Genomic DNA, 20,357 nt, shown 5'->3' with positions numbered 1-20,357 from the left:
CCACATGTGAAAAGTTTGGCCTACTTAGTTGTTTAGTGGTTGAATATACATTATGTTTTCATTAACTGGCTTGCTGATGCTGCTAATTCATAACTTTTTGCTTAGTTATTGGAATAACTGGCAACTGAACAACCATAAGGTGAATATTAAGAATGACTGGATGACAGTCAAGAACAACTAGACTTATTAATCTCTTGTTGTTTGGAGTACCTTCCAGAGGTAGCTCATTAAGAGCACCAGCTGGAGTACACAGAGCAAGATGGATGGTTGAGCGTATTTATACTCTAAAGATTTTGATATTCAAAGAATTTTTCAAGCTGATAAAGAGAGAAGAAAGGGGGGGGGGGGTTGCTGACATTTACCTGTTCACTATGATGCTTTATGTCAAAGCATATTGTTACTTCATTTTAAGTTTCTCAAAAAATTTTTTTTCTCACCAAGGACCACCCTAATTAGCATATAAGTTTGAGAAAGTTGAGCATTTGCAGTGTTCAGCAACTTACTGCATGTTTATTATAATAGAATAACTGGTCTAAGATTAGTTTAACTCTTGTGTAATTGTTAGTGATAGTGAATATTTTTGTATTTACTTCCTTCTTGTGAATTAAAATTAGAAATGAAAAGTAGATACTCTCTGTGTATGTGCATGAGTGTTTTCAAATCATTTTTTAGATATTCTAAGAAAATGCCTTTTAATCTAACTTTTTGTATATGTGTTGATGTGATGTGCTATTTCTCACTTTAAAAATGTTAGTGTGAAATAGTACATCACATCAACACACAGTTTTGTATAAGCAGCTAATTTAAAAAGTTATGAGTCAACAAAACTTCTCCATGCAGAATTAAGTTCTTTGACATCAATAGAAGTCTAATATGAAACTGAATAAAACTTGGCGGCTTAAACTGTAACAATTGTTCAGTAAAGAGAATTTCCAGAAACTTCTAAGGCCACAAAAGAGAATGTATGGGTATGAATCCCATGTCATTGAGAAAATTAGTGCTATTTGAACTGAGGATAACTCTAGACCTTTCTTCCTTTAGTGTTAGCTGATCAGGTTATGTCTTCATTAAAAATTTTAAGTTTGGGTTGACTTCAGTTGGTTTTGGTTGCTTTTAAATAAATAGTTTGGTTCAGTTTCAGTCAGTTTTTGGTAGTTTAATTTTAATTGGTTAACTCAGATTTTATTTCTACTATAAGTAACTTAACTACACTTAAATTTCTGTTCCATATTTTCGTAAAAAAAAGTTAGATTGATGTTATTAATTTTTTGGGCATTAAATATTTTTAAATAGTTTCTGCATAATCTTGAAAATAATATTAATAAAAACAAATAATATTGATAAAAACAAATGCAAATTTTCATATATAACAAATAAATGTAAATTTTCCCCTTCTAAAAAAGGAAAAGCAAAAATGTAAAATTTGTAAAATTGTCATAGATTTATAAAAATAATATTCAGAAGATTTTTCCTAACATTTAGATAGGTAATTGCACCCTTCTATTACTGTCAACTTCTATTACTGTCATTGAAAGAAATTTCATCAGAATGAAGCAAGTCAATTGAAAAGTAAATTCATACTGCTAAAATTAATTTATAATTATGCAAAGTTATGTTCAATTGATATAATGCCAAAAAGGTAGAAGATTTCCTGTATACTTTTCTTGATTGAAAAGCTAGAAAAAATACATTGATGATTATTAATGATATATTTTAATAATAATCAAAGTTTTTTCTCTAGCTTTTGAATTGCTATTATGTAAATTTGTACACTACAAATAAAACATCCAGTCAATATATTCTAAAATTTTACATTCTTACTTTATGTTCAATAAGGAAAAATTAGAATGTATGTTTGATAAATACCTTCTTTACATTTCAAACTTTTTATAACTTGATGAAGTGTGTAAACAATCCATTTACATGCTTCATCATTCAAAGTTAAAAGTAAATAATTCTCACTTCTTTAGTAAAACTTGTGCAAAGATGGATTGCTTTTAGTTGTTTTTTATGATTAGTAAAAATCATTTAAAATAAACAGTGATTTTCTGTCACTAGTAGCAGTTTATTTTAATGCATCTTTTTACATAAATTTTGCTTAAAAACTGTGATGGTAAAAGATAAGGTTTTATTTTTTGAAGTTGATTTTTATTTCCTAATTTCAGTTTTTAATTCTTCCAGATTCATCGTGGTTGTCATATATTGATAGAAACAATGGTATTAGTTTATTCAAATAATTTTTTCTTAGGCATTATAGTGGTTTATGTTTGGCTGAAAATAATTTTTTTTGCATCCTAATAAAGAAAATATAAAGCTTTGTTAATTTTTTTTTTTTAATTAGAGTATGATATGGCTTTTCATAAGAACGTAATAAGTTCATCATTTCGTCTGAATCCAATTTGGAAACAGGTTGATTTGGAAAGATCACAAATTATTTGCAAGGTAGCTTAAATTTTAATGTTTTGTAAGAATAAATAGTAATTATAAACTTATATCTTAAATCTTTAAAAATAGTTTAGCATACTTTACATGATATAATCTTAGCAACAAATATATTTAACAAGGAGGTGTCTGATATAATTGATGCAATTGATTGATATAATTTTGTTTTAAGGTCATCTTGAGCTCAACAAATGCTTACATTATGAACTCATTTGAAATAAGAGTTAGTGACTATGAGAACATGTTAGCCTACTCTGTTTGTAACAAATATTCTGAGAATACCAACGCTTTGATTAAGTTAGAAATTATTTGTAGTAGTTGTGTAAGTGGGCGATATGTTCGCTACCAACCGTTATCAGTTTCTAGTATAGCTGTTGATATGGAAGTATATGGAGTTAATCCAGGTATAACAATTTTCATGATATTTTTAAGTTGCCATTTTAGTTAACTATGCCTTAGTTTTTTATTTAATTAGTTCAACAACTTTATTTTTAAAGATATGCATGTTTAATGTATGATTCAGCTCAATTATGTTAAATATATACATTGTTTATTCTCTACAATACACAGTTTGTTCTCTATGTAAATTATATTTGCCATCATTAAAAGAATATTAAATCACAAGATTTACTGTTTTCCATAAAGGTGTTATGTTTTACTTTTTATTCCTAGGATGCTACAGTGAAATTATAAAAGGTTCAAGTATTATTTTTTTCTTAACTAGATAATGTGATCAACTGTAAATCTGTAAATTTTACTCACAAATTTTTTAAATTCTTAAATTTATGAATTCTCTTCTCACCATTATTTTAATGTGAAAAATCTGTTAATTTTTTGTCTTATCTTATGTTTGCTCACTGGTATTTATTTGTTTACTTTTTTCTCATTTTTTAAATTAGTATTACTTTTTTACAGAAATAAACTTAGTTCCTTTCAAGAACTCTACTTCAAGTATTTATTCAAAGAATGATATCCTTCAATTACGTAAAAATTATGATCCTGAAGTTTTCTATTTTGTTAAAGGTACTTTTTTAGCTTTAAAATTTTACTTTTATTTTATTTTTTATCAATATTATAGCAGCATTAAGATTTTTTTTTAGTAACATGTTTGATATAGTTACATGCAAATCACTGACTGTACACTGCATCAATAGAGGTTGTAAGTTGAATGTTACGGTTATAGACTATCAGCTTATATCAATCTGATAAGAAAACAGCAAAAATAAAGATATGAAAAGCATCTGTTCTTGAAAGATTTTGCTGATTTTATAATTAAACACGCTGTGTGTGGGTATTTACAATACAATGCACTCATATATCTGATGTATCATTGCATATGCAGGGTATATGCAATAATACATATGAATGTTTATTGTAAACATTAAATCTTTTTAACTACACTTGCCTTCTTTGAATACAAGCTTTTAACATAAGTGCCACAAATGTCAGACGGACGAGATCTTATCTCTATGATGAAGCCATGATCTGCAAACTGTATTGCCAACTTTACCACTTCTGATTTTTCCTTGAGTAAAACATATTTTTGTCTGTATTTAGGCAATCAAAGCATGTAATCTCTCTATGTTCTCAATGAAGTCTTTCTATTGTTAAATTTCAATTAAACTATTTAGTTTTCTGTTCTTTTAAATCTGTTTAAATAAAATATGAACTTTTAAGAAAACCTTTTATCATGTTTAAACAAATTTGAACGATATTTAAATGGTTTCTGTTTGAACTGAATAAAACGTTGGATCAAAAAAGTTTAAACTATAAACTCAATCTAAGTTTTTGTGTTGAAGGAACAATCATTTGCATCATATGATTGTATGAACAAATCATATGGTCATATGTACCAATATTAATGTTAATAAAACAAGGCCATTTGTCTTGTTTTATTAACATTAATATTGGTCCATATTGTCTTGTTTTGTTAACATCAATACTGGTTCATTCAAAATACCTAGTTTTATTAACATTAATATTGGTCACATGGACCAATATTAAAGTTAATAAAACAAGGCATTTTGAATGCAAAATTTTGCACAATGTAATAGCCTGGAAAACTGTATTTTCAGGCTATTGTATCATGAGAAAAGTTTTTTACATCACCATGACATTCCAGTTATAACTTCTAAATTGATGCAGTGCTTTTACACTGGTGTGTTAACTGTCATGGTCAAAAAGTTGTTTCAACACCTTTGAGTGTTTTTAGTGAATTTGATTTTAATGAAATAACAAGGTTTTGAAAATAAAACATTTTCTTTTAACTAATTTTACATCTAATTCAACTTTATCATCTTTTGATTTTAGGTTTAGATGGGTCAAATACAAAAATATCTATAAAATCAATGAATGATTTGTTTATTACAAATGTTGGAAAAAATCTGTTTTTGATGAAATGTAATAGCTCGCAAGCTAAACAGGTCTCTTTTATTCATCACCAAGATAAATGGTATTCTGGATTTTCTGCTTTTGAGTCGTTTGACTTTCCAGGCTATTACATTTTTCTTCAAGGGGAAAACCTTACTTTGAACTTAATCAACGAAACAAACCAAGAACACTGGGAAGCAGCAAGTTTTAAAACACGTAAGCAGTTTTGTATTATTTAGAAAGGTAGCAAACCATGAGAAAATGATAACATGGCAGTTTCTTTTTGGTTTTATTTGTGTTTGCAGTTAGAAATAGTTAATGAGCATTTAGTTTTAACCAGGCTTTGCTAAGTGTGAATGGTTAAGAATAATAAACATGATTTTTATGATATTGGCAAAAGCCAATAAAGTGGAAGAGTTTGCTAAAAATGTTTTGAATTTAGCACTTTTGTTGCGAATAGAATGACTCTTTATATTACAACAAGTACTCTCAGTTTCTTACAAAATGACTCACAAAAAGCACTTACACAATACCAAATAAAAATGCTACCTCTTTTCGACAGTTTCTGTTTCTAGTGTTGAATTGTTTACTACTGTTGCACACTTCTGTTTAAAAAAATAAATAAATGCGTAAAACTTCATTTCAAAGTAAGTAATTGAGTTTAACTTTTTTTTATGAGAAATCCAAGTGTAACAGACGTTTTAAACTCAGAAGGGGTTCTAATCTGAATTTTAAAGTCGAAAAAGACTTTCAAAAATGACTGTAGTGGAGTAAGGAAATTCCATGCTAAACAGTTTTATGCAGCTGTTTAAACTTACAAAGTGTCTTATTTTTTTTAGAAAAAAAGTTTAAATACGATTATATTTCTGATTATTTAGTTTCAGGTGAGTTTGTTTTTTTCTTTTAATGGTAAAAGATAATGCTTTGTTGCAAAAAAGATTGCTAATAGCTTTTGTTTCATTTTTCTTTCTGAGTTAAGTTCAGCTATCTATAGCAAATAAGACAGCAGATAAATGTTTTAGAAAAAATAAGCACAGCTTCAACATACAGAATAAACAAAAACTTCATGCAGTGGGTAGAAGAGCCTGTTGCGGGACATCTAACTCTAAGTTTAAAAGTAAGAATACTGTCTGCAGACGGTGACATTGTTGTTGACGAGTTTGAAGCAATGAACACAGACTTCATAAACTTAACATCGCTAGCACCATACACAACTTACATACCTTGCTTTAAAGTGAGCACTGCTAGAGAAAGTTTGAGCGTTTATGGGAAATTTAACTGCAATTTTTCAAGCTTCACCACACCTGAAGCAGGTTCACATATTTATAAACAATATCATTCTAGTGTTATTTTGAGTTTTTGTTGAAATATATATTTTTTCCTTTTTAACTTAATCATGGTATGCTTGGCTTATAGAACCGTCGCAGGCACCAAAAATTTTTGATTGTTCAGTGAAGAGCACTTTATCCTGCAGAATAGGGTGTATTTTTCAAAGGATCGATCCTTCAAGTTGGCAAGGTAAACCATTTGGCTATGAAGTCTATTGGAGTGATAGGCATTTTATCAGTAATATTGAAAGTAACGTTGCACAATGGAGTTTGAATAAGTAAGGACTTAGGAAAACATTCTTGACTTTTTTTTTTTTTTCTCTTTTTTTTTTCTTAACTTTTTACTTGTATTATAATTGTACACTCTATTTAGTTTAGAAACAATATTTAAAAGTTTTATAGTAATGAAAAATAGACATGTAACTAATTTTTTCTTTGTTTGTTTTTTTTTTTTTTTCGTTAAGTTTTTTACAGGTAAAGATCATCTATAAAGAAAACTTAATTTTTTACAATGTTGAATTGGATGTTGATAATTTGTATAGTAACACATGCATCGTAATTACGGCTACAACTTTGATCAGGCAGCTAAAAGGCCCCAGAGCATATAAATGTTTGAGGTCCTGTGAAGGAGGTTGGATGACTTTTGTGTTCTTAACAATTTTGAAAAGAATGTGTAATTTGCCCAATGTTTAAAGCAATTACAGTAACAGAAAAACAGTTTTAAAAACCCACATAAGCAATATTTTGACCAACTTTTTTGTAAAGAAGAAAAGTATATTTTTTTGTTTTTTTTTTGTTGCTTTTTGTTGCTGGTTCTTGTTTTGTTTGTTTGTTTTATAGCTTTTAGAACATAACTTTGATTTAAATTAGCTCCTGAGGGCATCCCTACAAACATCACAGCTTCTCTTACATTGAACATCAGAACAATTCAGTGGAATGCTCTTCCCAACAATTCTGACGTGTGGAATGTGGCAGACTTGTCCGTTTGCAGATATCATGCAGAGATTTTTTCTGCAATCGGTGTTATTACAACCGAAAATGGGGATTATCAGATAAAAGGAAACACGACATATGAGACTACAGACTGTTTTCTATCTCTCAACGACAGCAAGTTAGATAGCAATAGTGTTTATTTTTTTACTGTTGCAGCATTTTCAATTGAAAAAGGATCTCCTTCGCCACTATATTGTTGGCTAACCAAGCCAAATAGTGAGTTACTTGAAGTTACTTGGTTTGTTAACAGTTATTCTTGTTTTATATTACTTCTGCAATCCTTATCTAGTTTTGTCTGTTTTCTATAACAAAATTTCGTTCGTCAAGGACCTTCTATTGCGCCAAACATTCTTAATGCATCAAGTAAAGAGCCTACAGTTTTGTCTTTGAAGATTTCTCCTATAAATTTGCTAGAATGGAGAGGAGAAAAGTATATATCACTTTGGGTGATGTATGCCAGTAGACCACTGCCAGCAAACTTTGAATGGAGAAAAAGCGTAAATGTCAGTTATACTTATGATGTGGAAATATATCAGAACTTCTCCCTTTGTCAACTTTCTTTGGTTCAGTCATTTTTTCTAAACAATTCGGTATTTGAAGAGGAGCTTTTATGGTATGGCTTCTTTCCTGATACAGTTTATACCATGTGTGCAGCGTTTTGCAATGAATTCGGTTGCGGTGAATTCGGCAACAATGTTACTGTGCAAACAGTTAAAGCCCTACCTTGCTTGAGCATGACTACTGTAAACATTACTGCAACTTCATGGACAATTGATGTATCTCAGAATGAAAAGCATTGTGCATACCAAAGTGTTTTCTCTTACAACTATACTTTCTTGGACGTACTTGCTGGTAATGAAACTAAAAAAGCCGTTTTAAACAAAAAACTGCACTTTGAAAACTTGTTATGCTATAGGAATTACTGTGTTGAGACAGATGAAATTGATTATTTTGGAGAAGCAATAAAACTTTGCGCTCAGACAAACACAACAAGTATGGTATCATGTTAATGTTTGCATTATAGTTTTTGTTTATGGTAAAGTTTTAGCACTCATTACCTTACTAGATGTAGACGCATAATGCAGTTTTAAATGTTTTCAAAAAAACTGTTAAGTTAATGTTTGTGGTCTTTTCTCATATAATTAGTATTGCATAAAGGTTGGTAAAAACTTTTCTCTTTTTTGTTTAAAGTGACTTCACTTGTGCCAAAAATTGTTGAAGTATCAAAAACTAGAAACAGTTACGAGTTTAATCTGGTGCAGCCTGATGAGTCGAGGTTATGTGATAGAATCAAGTACCTAGCAGTCCTCTGCAAGGCACTTGCATTAAATGGGTCTGAGCAGGGACTAGGGAATAACATCACAATTATGTTTCCTGTTAGTCAAGAAGACATCTTCAATCGAAAAGACGAAAAGAGTTTTAAACTTACAAATCTAACATCAGGTCATTGGTACAAATGTCAGTTAAAGTTTGTGACTTTTTCTGGACCAGGATTAGCATCTGAGGAGCAGTTTTATACTCTGGGGAGTATGTTTTTTTTCCTGCTTCATTTTTTTGTGTTTTTGTCTGCTGTATTTTAAGATAACACATTGATCACAGGAGTACCAATAATTCATACAAGCGTGTTTTAATAATTAATGCGTTAAATGCAAAGAAAAACTAGAACAGTAACTTAATTGAGCGGCATTTTTTAGTAAACGGAAGTTGGTCTGAATGGAGTACTTGGTCAGAATGCTCCAAAGAATGTTCAGGGGGCGACAAAAGTCGTTTTCGCACGTGTACTGATCCTGCTCCTACGTTGGGTGGCGAAAATTGCACAGGAAATTCTTCAGACACAAGTACATGCAACGAACATGGATGCGCATGTAATTTTTGAACGTATTTGAGCTTTTGATAAACTTGTGAACCATAGTTTGCTCAAAGCATAGTTTTGCTTTAAGTTAAAGTATTTGTTCATTTTAGATTCAGTATTCGGAGAAACGGCTGATGGGAACTGTGACCAAGTTTGTAATAAAGTAGGATTGTTTTGTTCAGAAATAATTTCAAAGCCAAACGGAAACATTTCAAGTTGTTCTTCACCATCAAATGCAGAAGAAAGAATATGGTCTAAAAGTTACCACCCAACCTATGACTTGTCTAAACACGTGTGTTATGGATATCTTCAAATGCCAACTTACATTTCTTGTAACGCAGCCAATGTTCCATCTCAACAAGCAAGAGTATGCAATTGTATGCCCAAAGGTAGCTAATCTTCTCATGCGATATTTTCAGGACGCTATCAATATACACTTAAAAATGCAGCTTATGTTAAACTTTTGTTGGCACTTTTGTTTTTTTTTTTTTTTTAGAGGATGTGGGGTTTTTTGAATGGGGGTCTTGGAGCTTATGCTCAACTACATGCGGCTTTTCAGAACAAGTGCGAAAACGAGTATGTTTAATAAAAGAGTGTACCGGAAAGTTTTCTGAAAAAAGAGAATGCTATTTGCCTGTTTGTCCAGGTTTTTATGTCCATTTTATTGTTGTCTTTTTTTTATTGCAAGTTAAGTTTTTCATTTGTAATGACAAAACCTTTAAAAAAGCAATTTAGGAAAAGTTCTTTGAGGTAGCAGTTAAGCATGGTTTGTCAATTTTTGCTCTCAGAAACTTTTGTAATAATGTGTCGCTGTTGTTGGTGTTTTTGTGGTTGTTGCACCTACTGTTCAAACTTGTTGCTCTGTGATATGTTTTAAGTGGTAAAATGTTTCCTTCTTGCTTTTGTTCAGTTGATGGTGAGTGGGGAAGTTGGTCAAACTTTAGCGAATGCACTAAAACTTGCAGTGGTGGGTACCGAGAGCGAAGTCGAGCATGCGACAGCCCTAAGCGCGTAGGCACAGGTTTAGATTGCCAAGGTAGCTCCAAAGACATTCTTGGTGATTGTAACATTGAAGTTTGTCCAGGTTGTGTTTTTTAAAGAACTGTTGCATTTTTTTTTAAACTTGCTACTATCCAAATGAATATTTTACATTAACCTTTCAAATTTTAATTTACAATTCTTTTTACTAAAGCGTCTGTTTTGCATTTTTTGTTTTACATTACAAAGTAACTATGCATTTGTCTGCTCAGTAAATGGTGGAGAGAGTGAATGGGGACAGTGGAGTGAGTGTGACAAACCATGCGGAGACAGTGCTTATAAAACCAGAAGACGTTATTGTAATAATCCTGTTCCAAAGTATGGTGGAACGGACTGTCTGAACAAGTTAAGCGAAAAAGATAGGTGTGACAACCTAATGAATTGTTCTTGTAAGTACTTTGAAAAAGTTGTTTGTTTTTCGTGTTTTTAGTTTAGTCTTTGTTTTGTAACTGACGGAATGTAATTCGATGTTACTTTTAAAAAATAAGAGCATCTCCGCCTAATAAAAGGTTTTCTGCAACATTCAATGAAGTCTCAATCTTGCCACCGGCTATAGTAAATGAAATGTTTTTTTGTTTTTTTATTGTTGTTTAAAAGACCCACTTAATTAAGCTCTTAAAAGAAAAAATAGCATTTGTTTAGTTGTTGTTTTTTTTTTAGCTATGGTAATAACGTATGCAATAAGGTTTACTGATTGGGAATGGCAATGGTGGTACTATAATCTGGAGTCAGAAAATACAGAAAATATTCTTCACTACACATCTTATCTGGTGAACTAAACATTCTCACTTTGTTGTTATTTTTACATTTTCGTAGTTCATGGTTGGATACTTGCTGTACAACTTACTTATATGCCATAAGTTTGTCTTCAACTCTCTTTCTTTTAGATATCTGTGGCACTATCACCGTTTCCTGTTTTGAGTTTTAAAATCTCTTCTTTAAAGTAATTTTCTGTTTTTCTTCTTTTTTTTTTTTTTTCTTTTTTTTTTTTAAGGCATGAAATTTTTTGATTGGGTTTTTATAGTTTAAATTATACATTTTACGTTTAGAAAAGGCAGCGTTGTTGTTACCTTTAATGTTACTTATGAGTACATAAACAGCACAGAAATTGTTAAATTTGTTGATTCAATTTACAGCAATAATTTACTGTTAAACGAAAGTGTGTCATCTGTGCTTGTTGAATCAATCAGCTGTAAGATGTTGTGTCTTTGTTTATATGCTTAACGGTAATAGTGTCGGCATTTGCCTAAAGCATGCTCTTTTATCACTTACAGGCCCTTGCTCACCCCCCAGTAACACTAAAGTCACATCAATTAATCAGACTTTCATACTGATTCAGTGGGTGCTCCCTTATTGTGACATTCAAATTAACTGGTTGAGCATCATGTACATCGAGCATAACAGGCTTGGAGCCGAATGGAAACAGCTAGGCATGCCAAAGACGCCTACCATGTACCTTCTTCGTGACCTTTCACCTTTTACAACCTACCGCGCTTACCTAGTGCCAGCACTTACATATGGAAACGGACTACCAAGCGAACTGTTTTTTATAGAAACACCTGCCTTTTGTAAGTAGTTTGGTTTCTTGTTTTTCTGGTTGTCTTAAAGTAAGATTGCTCTCTTTTTATCATTATTCTGTCATCTTAAACGATTTATGATTCTCGTAAGTATCTGAAAGATAAAGTAATTACTCTATAGTGCCACAACGTGAACCAATAAATTATTATGCAGTTTCTACAAGTTCAACAGAGATATTAGTTGTATGGGATGATATACCAGTTGAATACTGGAACGGAAAGCTTCTTGGGTATAAAGTGAAGTGGAAAAAGTACGCCGATCCGATTTTTCAATCAAAAGAAGTACCAAGTCCTTTTAAGTCCTCACTTATAAAAGGCTTAAAGCCGTTTACTTTGTATCATTTGGAGATAAACGGATTCAATGCGGCCGGCGAGGGACCCCCTGGCTATCTTTTGATAAAGACTATGGAAGGAGGTTTATTTAACATAAATACTATTTCTAAAATGTTTGCTTCCTCCCTTCGATTACGGTTTGTCTTGTTTATAACCAAGTTAGAGTTTTGCACTTGCAACACTAAAACTTATTTTACTTGTTAGTTCCTTCAGACCTTGTTCCTGACGTTTTTGTGAACGATATGCAAAGTTTCGATTGGTGGGCTGTAGGATGGGGACGATTATCAAAGGAAGTTTCGAACGGAGTTTTGCTCGGATATCGCTTGGTTTACTACTTGAGCTACCTTGGTGGAGTAGAGGTTGCAGGGGAGAAGCAAAAGGTGCAGCTGAGCTTTGATAACTTGACATTTTATTACAAAGCCAAAAACGTGCTGAACTATGCTGTTTATAACGTCACCGTGGTTGGATTTACTGTGGCTGGATATGGACCTGGACGTGAGTACCAAGCAAGTAAGAATGTTTGTTTTTAAAGAAAGTTTCTCCTCTGACAGTCTTATTAAATGCGCTTGAAAATGAAACATCTTTTAATGTTTTTATTGCGTTTTTAGAAACATGCCACTGTGACAAGAACATTGTCGCAAATTGGTATGTTAAAAAGCCGTTTGTTGAAATTAACGAAGATAATCGGTTGGCAGGTATATTTCCGACGATACTAGAGAAAACGGTTTTCCAAGCATGTGGAAGCTGCAAATCATACCCTCAATCCACAATACAGTATTATACCTCTCGGTCTGGTCTGTCCAACAACAAGCTCAATGAGAGCTCCCTGAAAAGTAGCGTAGGATCAGATACTGACATAACTTTTCCAATTTATTCAAAAATAGGATGGTACTCAGTACCTAACAGTTCATTTGTGCCTATAATTAGGTCTCCTGGCATTATATTTATTGTTCGAGATGAAGAGAATGAAGTGGGTATTGTTTTGCAAAAGTTTTTCAAAAACATTTTTCGTGTCTTACCAATCCTTATCGTTACCTATGCGCTTGCGACGTTATTTGGAATCATTATCTGGTTTACAGTAAGTTCAGGCTGTTTCTGTTGTCTTTGCTTCTTTTTAAACAAACATTAATTTTATTTTTATGAGATATTTCAACAGATGCGTTGTTTTGTTTGGTTCGTTTTTATATGAACTGAGTTGAGTTTTTATGAAACTTCTTTTAAAGTTGTTACTTCAGAGATTTGATTCTTAGGATCAGTTTGCTAACCCTGAACAGTTTCATTTGGGAAGTTCTTTAAAAGGGCCGTTGTATGGATTCTGGTTTTCATTTGTTTCTATGACAACAATTGGGTATGGTCTCTCTCCAATTTACACATGCATTCTATAACAGTTTAGAAGTTTCTGCTCATGTTTATTTTAATTATTTAATCAAAACGGCGGATAAATTAAGAGTAAAATGTATTTTCACCAAGGATTGTTTCTCCAGAATTTTAACAATTGCTTTTTTACATAATTTACTTTAGTTACGGAGACATAATTCCTCGTTCCTTTTCTGCAAAGTGCATCAGCGTCGCTTGGCTTCTCATTGGTTTGGTACTAAATAGCATTATCGTTTCTTTAACCATAAACGTACTGACGTTGTTAAATAAAGTGGAGAAGCTCTCTCTGTACAACACGAAAGTACGGAGTTTTTTTTTTTTAAAATGTTTCTGCAGTTTCTACTCTTTGGGAACTATCTTCTTATGAACGGTTTCAAAGTTGATAAAGTTGAAGATGAGCTTAAACAGAAATGTTTTTTTTTTCTCACCGAACTTCAGTTTAAATAATGCAAGTACCTAATCATGATTAAAGTTCAGTTTAAATAATGCAATCACCTAATCATGATTAAACTTCGGCTTAACGTTTACTTTTCAAGTAAACGTTAAGCCGAAGTTTAATCATGATTAGGTCCTGTTTTTAAATCTGATGTTTTTAAATATTTGTTTGACAAGTAAATAGCATAACTTGACACGCAAAGACGACAAGATATAAGAATATGTTAGATATAAAGGCAAATACTTTTTAAACAAATATTTAATGGGACTTTAGTTTTCTTAACAATCTCTCAATTGAAGTCAGGCATGGAGTCTCATTTGATTTACCCAAAGCGCCTGTATTTATTTTCTAGCAACCATGTCAAACATTTGCTGTACGTTTAGGACTGCTATCTTGTTGGAAAATCGATGTTTTTCTGATGTTGATCTGATGTAGCCTTTTTCATGATTCCATTTACTTTTACAAGGTTGCCCTTCCAATCGGCTGAAAAATATCCCCATAGCATTCTGTTTCCAACACTACGATGGAATCCTTTTATTTTTCTTTTCCCATAAAAAAAGCCCCAATCTTTTGTCTCAATAACTTAACTTTTGTCCTTCGAGTTCGTTTGGCAGTTTTTTCTCTAGATGCGTTTTTGGTATTTCTAGGCGAGTTGTTTTGTCTTCCTTGTACTAGTTGATTTTCCTTAAATTGATGTCTAATTGTGCCTGATTTTGAGTGTGTATCTTAAAATGTTATTAATCCTTGAAACCTTTTTGGTCTTATGCACCACCAATATTTCTATATCCTTTTAGAGTGTTTATGGTGTAAAACTTATTGAATATTCTCATTATGTAACTTTAATTTACTTAGCTGACGTAGTTTTTTTCTTGCTTATTAACCATATGAATCATGTTTGTTGTCAATATGCTAGTAAATTTATATTTAGGCTGCAGCATTGATAAATTCATTAGAGCATCACTTTGCTGTGTTAAGGAATGCTGATTTAGGACAAGGTATGTTATTTGGGCACCACATGTATACATAAAGCATATGTTAGGGTGCCAATTACACATTTTTTTAAAAGGTTAGTTCCAATACTCTTAATGTTTTATACAAAATAAAATGAAACTGGATTTTAAAAACTACCATCTAAAATTATTTTTAGTGGTAATTCGAGATCCTTCATTATTTTATTATATAGGAAACATATAGGGTGTGTGAGCTGATGATGATGACATATGAAGGTTGTATGAAGTTATTCTTAAATTCTACATTTTACTGATGATTTTAGGTAACGGTTATGAAACAGTTGAGTCGATGTTAGAGGCTTTAGAAAATAATGAAGTTGATATTGTTTTGTTGGATATCTATGCTTCGGTTCCTTACAAAACGTTAATTTCTGAAAGTGGGTTTATAGTAAAGAAATTAGTTGACATAGGCACAGCGTATGGATTCGTCCTGTCTGGAGTTAGCCTCTCAATTGAACCTGACATTAAAAGCTTTTTGAAAGGCATGCAATCAGAAATATCAAATTTTGTCAGCTCGCTGAACTCGAATGTCCCGGTGAGTTATGCTATATTTTCGGTATGAATATTTTGAACTTAGAAAATACAGAAACAACACTTGAATTCAATGATCTCGCTGTAAATCAAGATTTTTTAGTTCTGGGGTCACTACTATATAACTCATTCCAATCGGAATTCACGACCATTTCATCTGAAACCCGCTGAAATGTACTATAAACATATTTTTTGGTAATTTCCGCCAAATTAAGCGTTGAAACCCAATAAAACTTTACACGATCTTTGAGTAGCGGAAATCGTAAATCCGATAATTTGAGCTATTTTATTACTATTATACTAAGTGTGGAAATGGTATTATGTATAGGGTCAACACAGACAGGCAGCAATAACAATAAAGGATAACTTTGATATGTGATGAAAATTAACATGACACAATAATTTCACTATTTTAAAATTACTGTTTAATTGTTGCTGTGTGCCTGTTTTTTTTATGCCTTAGAAAAAATATTTTTTTTATTGGAAGTTCTATGACATAATTATTGCCTTTGTGGTATGTTTATAATATAGGAAAATTTCAGTGAAAAAGTTACTTATAACTATTTAATGGTGTTAATTGTTTAAAAAAACATTGATTAACTGGCCTTATAAATTGATAAAGAACGTCTTAAAACCCCTGAAACATGAACATAGGACTGTGCTAACTAGTTGCACAGAAAGATTCATAATTGGAAATAACTATAATTTTTATATAAGATAAGGATTATGGGCTTACTTACATTTCTTTCTTGAAATTTGTTTTTCTTGTGGCATTTAGTTGAAAGTTAGCACAATTTTCCATATATAAACAAAACTAAATATAAAAAAACGATGGATTAATTGGATAATATCTTTTCGTTTTTCATAAATCCGCTAATATTTTCGTCGGAAAGTTTTTACGATTAGAAAAAAAATGTTTATAGTAGAGGCAATTTGAGATCATCGGGTTTACGCCAATTTTGACGAATCCGAAGAAATTCATCGGAATTACGATTTTTTTAATTCCGATCGGAATGAGTTTTGTAGTAGTGACCCATGGTTATTCCTTGAAATTTTTCATGAACTCTTCGTCTTTGTTTAGGACATGCATATAGAAACCGGTGCTGAAGCAAACTCCAACCTTTTTTTTGCCAAGTCACCCATCTTTCAAACAACTTTAAAAGTTTTGTTGTGGGTTGTTGTTACATGTTTTGTTATTGGATGCACTTTTACTACGTTGCGTCACTTTACAAAAATTAAAAAGAAAAAGACGGAAATCAGCTCAGGGGGTAAGTTATTTTGAACATATTTACAATTTTGGATGAACTTTTTGAACAACAATAGTTTTTTTTCTTTTGAATGAAAACTTTTTAGTTTTTATGACCAATTTTCTCAGACATTTTTTCCTCTTTCTAAATCCATTTCTTTTTTTTGATGTTTCGGCTTCCGTGCATGTGACTGAAAATTTCAGACTTCACCTATTTTATCTTATTAACATTTAAAAAATTGTTTTATTATTACAAATTGTTAAAAATAAATTTAAAAAAAAAAGCATTTGTAAGGTTTCCCACCATAGAGTTGGAGAACTTAAGAGATTAAGGGTGCTGAGGATTAAGAGATTAGGGTTTGGATGCTGGGGATTAAGACTGAAGATACACAATTTAAAAAATCCAAAGGTTTAAGGTCTGGGGTCATGGCCACCTCTTCTTCAAACATGAATTAGTTTTTTTAAAATCATTTCTGAACTTATTTACCTCCATTTTGCATGAACGCAACCACGGAAAGCTCCACGACGTTTGTCTGGATCTAAAAGTCGGACGTTTCAAGATATGGTCATGTCACTCTTTTGCCAACATTTGGAAGCGTTTTTCACAGTATATATGAATTTTGGATAATAAAATGGCCTTTAATGCTTTCTTCCTCTAAAGGCTTAACGTCAGCTGGGAAGTGATTTTGTCTTATTGATTTTAATCTTGCTGTCAGCGACTTCCTCTTTTCTTTTTTTCTTTCATTTTTGCCTAAAAATGTTTAAGTATTTCTCATTTGTAAACACGACTATAACCACGTTTTTCTTCTTTTCTTCTGTATTCTTGTCTTTACTATTTTTTTTCTTAGTTCTGTCATTTCTCTTTGCTCCTATTCCTTCAGACGTTCAAATAGGAAAAATCTTTGTGTTCCTGACCTCAATCTTTTTGATAACATATTGTAACTAAAATTATAATAAGACTATTGGCCATGATATTATGGACTTGAAGGCTACGATATGGACCCTGATACTGACAATGAGCTTTTTTGGCTGTAAGGCATTCAATCTTCCTTTTACTCTGATGACGTCCATAACTGGGAATCTACTTCACTAATGGAGGATGACATCGACATTTTCAATTTCTTTGTGCCTATTAAAGTTCTATTTCTGAGAAATCCAATACTAAAACCTCTATAAAACCAGACTTTTCAGGCCTCAGCGACATAGTTCTATTTTTGTTTTTGTTGAAATATAGCCCGCTGTATTTTTGACTCTTGGTTCATACTCGTAATTTTAATGGTGATGCTTTTTTAAAAGCTGGTATGCTGTACAACAGAACCTTTTGGTTCTTTTTTGAGCTCTTTCCAATATGCTACAGTTGAAAGGCATTAAGAATTTTGTAGCAAATTAGTTAATTAAGTTTTTTGAATGTTTACTGCAAAATAGAAGCATCTTAACACTTATTTGACAAATGATCTTGAGATGTTCTTTTGATAAGCTTTAGTGACTGCATCATCAAGAATTAACACTTAGTCCGCGATTCTTTCCGCCATAATGAATATAATACAAAAAATGTCTTTAGAAGTCCTGTAAGTTTCTGTAATATGCACAGTTTTTTCAAAACTTCTTTTCTATCCAAATTTCACACTGTTGAGAGCTGAATTCTTTTTACAGAATTCAACTTTCAACAAAATAACGTGAAATTTTCTGTAAAGGTTCTTTGACATTCTGCTGAGCAATAGGACTCGTGCGTAGGAGTTAATATATCCTAAGCAAATCAGAGAGCACGTTGTCTATTTTTTTTTTTTACTATGAATCTGCAGGTCTAAATAAAACTTGAGTTATGGTTTTAAAGAGTTTCTGTTTTATTGGAAAATGTTAGGTTGGAAAGAAAGTTCTTTCATATTCTCATGAAATAATTTAATTTATTACAATGCTCTGAACAAACACAATCAATCTACAATATATTCACCATTATTATCAACAACAACTCTCCATTTATTATGCAAGGAATGGATCCCATCCTTGTAGAAGCTGCCTGGCTGCACCTCAAAAATTTCACAAATGTTGGCTTCAGGTTGGCAAACATCATTAAAGTTCTTCTCTGACATGCGAATTTGTAGGGCAAAAAATGGTCGATTAGGCGATGTTTGGAGAATATGGCGGGTGGAGCAAGATCTCTCATCCCATCTCTATGAGCTGAGACATGTTGATTTCGCCGTGTAAAATCTTTCAGTGCTGTGGTCGCGTATGAGTGACTTTCTGCGGGATCTGTTGACGACAGTAATAGTCAGCCATTATAGTGATGTTGTGAGGAGGAAGCTCGAAACGCACAATGTCATGTATCTCACCACGCTGACAATATGCCCTTCTTTTGGTGAGGATTTGCTTTGGGCTCTGATTCTGTCCGCTTTTCAGCGTCAACCTACTTACGCTTTTGTATGTTGTTAACATAAATTACCCACATCTCATCGTCAGTGGTTAGGTGATCAAACAAGTAAAGTTGTTGCTCTTAGTAGAGCAAGATCAAGTGCATATTTCCACCCGCATGTCCTTGTTATGTTTTATCAGACTGTGGAGAACTAAAATCCACAACATTAAAATCTCTCCAAATTAATGAAATACAGCACTAAAGTGCAAGAACGTTGAAAGCAATTTGGACAAGAGCTTTTGGTGGTAATACTCCTTTGGCCTAGAGCTTGACATATTTATGTTCGGCCTCACCGGCGGAATTACAGAGCTGGAACTCATATAAGATAAAGTGTCGAATATAGTATTTCTGATCTAACATTTTATGCCAACTATGTGAATTACCTGTATTCGCTTTTATATTTGCATGGAAGTTTCTAGAAAATAATGTACCGTTGATGCATTAAAACAAAATCATAGAACACTTTAAAAAAGTCATAAAATCTCCCTTGTTCTAATTAGATCTATTTGTGCGAAAGAATACTTTTTATATTAACCCAATAGATAAAATCCAAAAATAGCTCATCTAGTGCTTTTTTCGGAGCGCATTTTATGCTTGCTTAACAGTGATGAAATATTTTGATTGCTTTTTTTGGTTGCTTTTAAAGTATAATGGCTGGCTGCAAACTGGATTGCAGAACTCTTTGTGGCTCATGAACTTTACTTGCATAATTATTTAATTTTAGATTCTATGTACAATAAGATTAATTTCTTAACAGGATTCCAAAAGTATTAAGAGTTCCTTCCTAAAGGATTCCTATACACATTCTGTGTAACGGCCATTTATTTTTCTTTAGAAATGATGCACAAGACTTTGATAGAAATCGATGAATATTTTCTATCTTTTAAACGACGCATAATAACATCACACGATGAAATAATCGAGTTACATAATAAAGAAAGAGTTGAACTGTACGTAAAAAAGAGCGTGTACTCACAAAGAATTGCTTCATCTGGAAAAATTGAGGATGATTAGCTCACAAAGTCATTTGATGTGTTTTCTAATTTTGAAAGTAAAAAACTCCTGTTGAAAAGATTTATTTAGCATCAGTTTTTATCATATTTTACTTTTAAAAAATTGTTATAGAATATTCTATAAACTATGATTTTTTTTATATATAAATTATGGTGTTTTTTTTATAAATTATGATTTTTTTATATATTTATAAATTATGATTTTAAGGTAAAAATTGTAAATTATGCAATTAAATATTAGATTTATTTGTTCTGAAATATAGATTATATTTAAAAAAAAAACTAAATTGATCTTAAAGTTATGAAGTTATTTGTTTAACGAAGCAAGAGGGGGTATGTAGGTTTTAGTTTTGGGAGGACTGAAAATATCGGAAACACGTCATTTTAGTAGTGAGTGCAGT

General features: G+C 31.7%; 1 protein-coding gene across 1 annotated transcript in view; it reads left to right on the top strand.

Annotated features, from left to right (window-relative positions):
* Positions 1-20,102, top strand: part of LOC145192198 (uncharacterized) — a 90,917-nt gene extending 70,815 nt beyond the window's left edge. Inside the window, exons 66-96 of the mRNA XM_090078070.1 lie at positions 2,182-2,217; positions 2,342-2,442; positions 2,615-2,846; positions 3,115-3,138; positions 3,358-3,465; positions 4,753-5,028; positions 5,652-5,696; positions 5,835-6,125; positions 6,229-6,418; positions 6,605-6,771; positions 7,011-7,349; positions 7,461-8,126; positions 8,325-8,660; positions 8,828-8,998; positions 9,096-9,374; positions 9,482-9,631; positions 9,896-10,069; positions 10,236-10,412; positions 10,684-10,793; positions 10,911-10,966; positions 11,073-11,215; positions 11,298-11,591; positions 11,722-12,015; positions 12,138-12,443; positions 12,542-13,011; positions 13,184-13,281; positions 13,455-13,611; positions 14,675-14,741; positions 15,020-15,291; positions 16,369-16,555; positions 19,779-20,102. Of these exons, the coding sequence (XP_089934196.1) occupies positions 2,182-2,217; positions 2,342-2,442; positions 2,615-2,846; positions 3,115-3,138; positions 3,358-3,465; positions 4,753-5,028; positions 5,652-5,696; positions 5,835-6,125; positions 6,229-6,418; positions 6,605-6,771; positions 7,011-7,349; positions 7,461-8,126; positions 8,325-8,660; positions 8,828-8,998; positions 9,096-9,374; positions 9,482-9,631; positions 9,896-10,069; positions 10,236-10,412; positions 10,684-10,793; positions 10,911-10,966; positions 11,073-11,215; positions 11,298-11,591; positions 11,722-12,015; positions 12,138-12,443; positions 12,542-13,011; positions 13,184-13,281; positions 13,455-13,611; positions 14,675-14,741; positions 15,020-15,291; positions 16,369-16,555; positions 19,779-19,957 (6,395 nt within the window). The 3' untranslated portion in view covers positions 19,958-20,102. The remainder of the gene's footprint in view (positions 1-2,181; positions 2,218-2,341; positions 2,443-2,614; positions 2,847-3,114; positions 3,139-3,357; positions 3,466-4,752; positions 5,029-5,651; positions 5,697-5,834; positions 6,126-6,228; positions 6,419-6,604; positions 6,772-7,010; positions 7,350-7,460; positions 8,127-8,324; positions 8,661-8,827; positions 8,999-9,095; positions 9,375-9,481; positions 9,632-9,895; positions 10,070-10,235; positions 10,413-10,683; positions 10,794-10,910; positions 10,967-11,072; positions 11,216-11,297; positions 11,592-11,721; positions 12,016-12,137; positions 12,444-12,541; positions 13,012-13,183; positions 13,282-13,454; positions 13,612-14,674; positions 14,742-15,019; positions 15,292-16,368; positions 16,556-19,778) is intronic.
* Positions 20,103-20,357: the final 255 nt, after the last annotated feature.

Source organism: Hydra viridissima, unplaced genomic scaffold, assembly GCF_058129835.1.
Source record: "Hydra viridissima isolate aposymbiotic clone 2 unplaced genomic scaffold, HvirCarnegie_v1 scaffold_2, whole genome shotgun sequence".
NCBI lineage: Eukaryota > Metazoa > Cnidaria > Hydrozoa > Anthoathecata > Hydridae > Hydra > Hydra viridissima.
The sequence above is the reverse complement of the archived record's forward strand: the minus strand, read 5'-3'. Positions and strand labels throughout refer to the sequence as shown.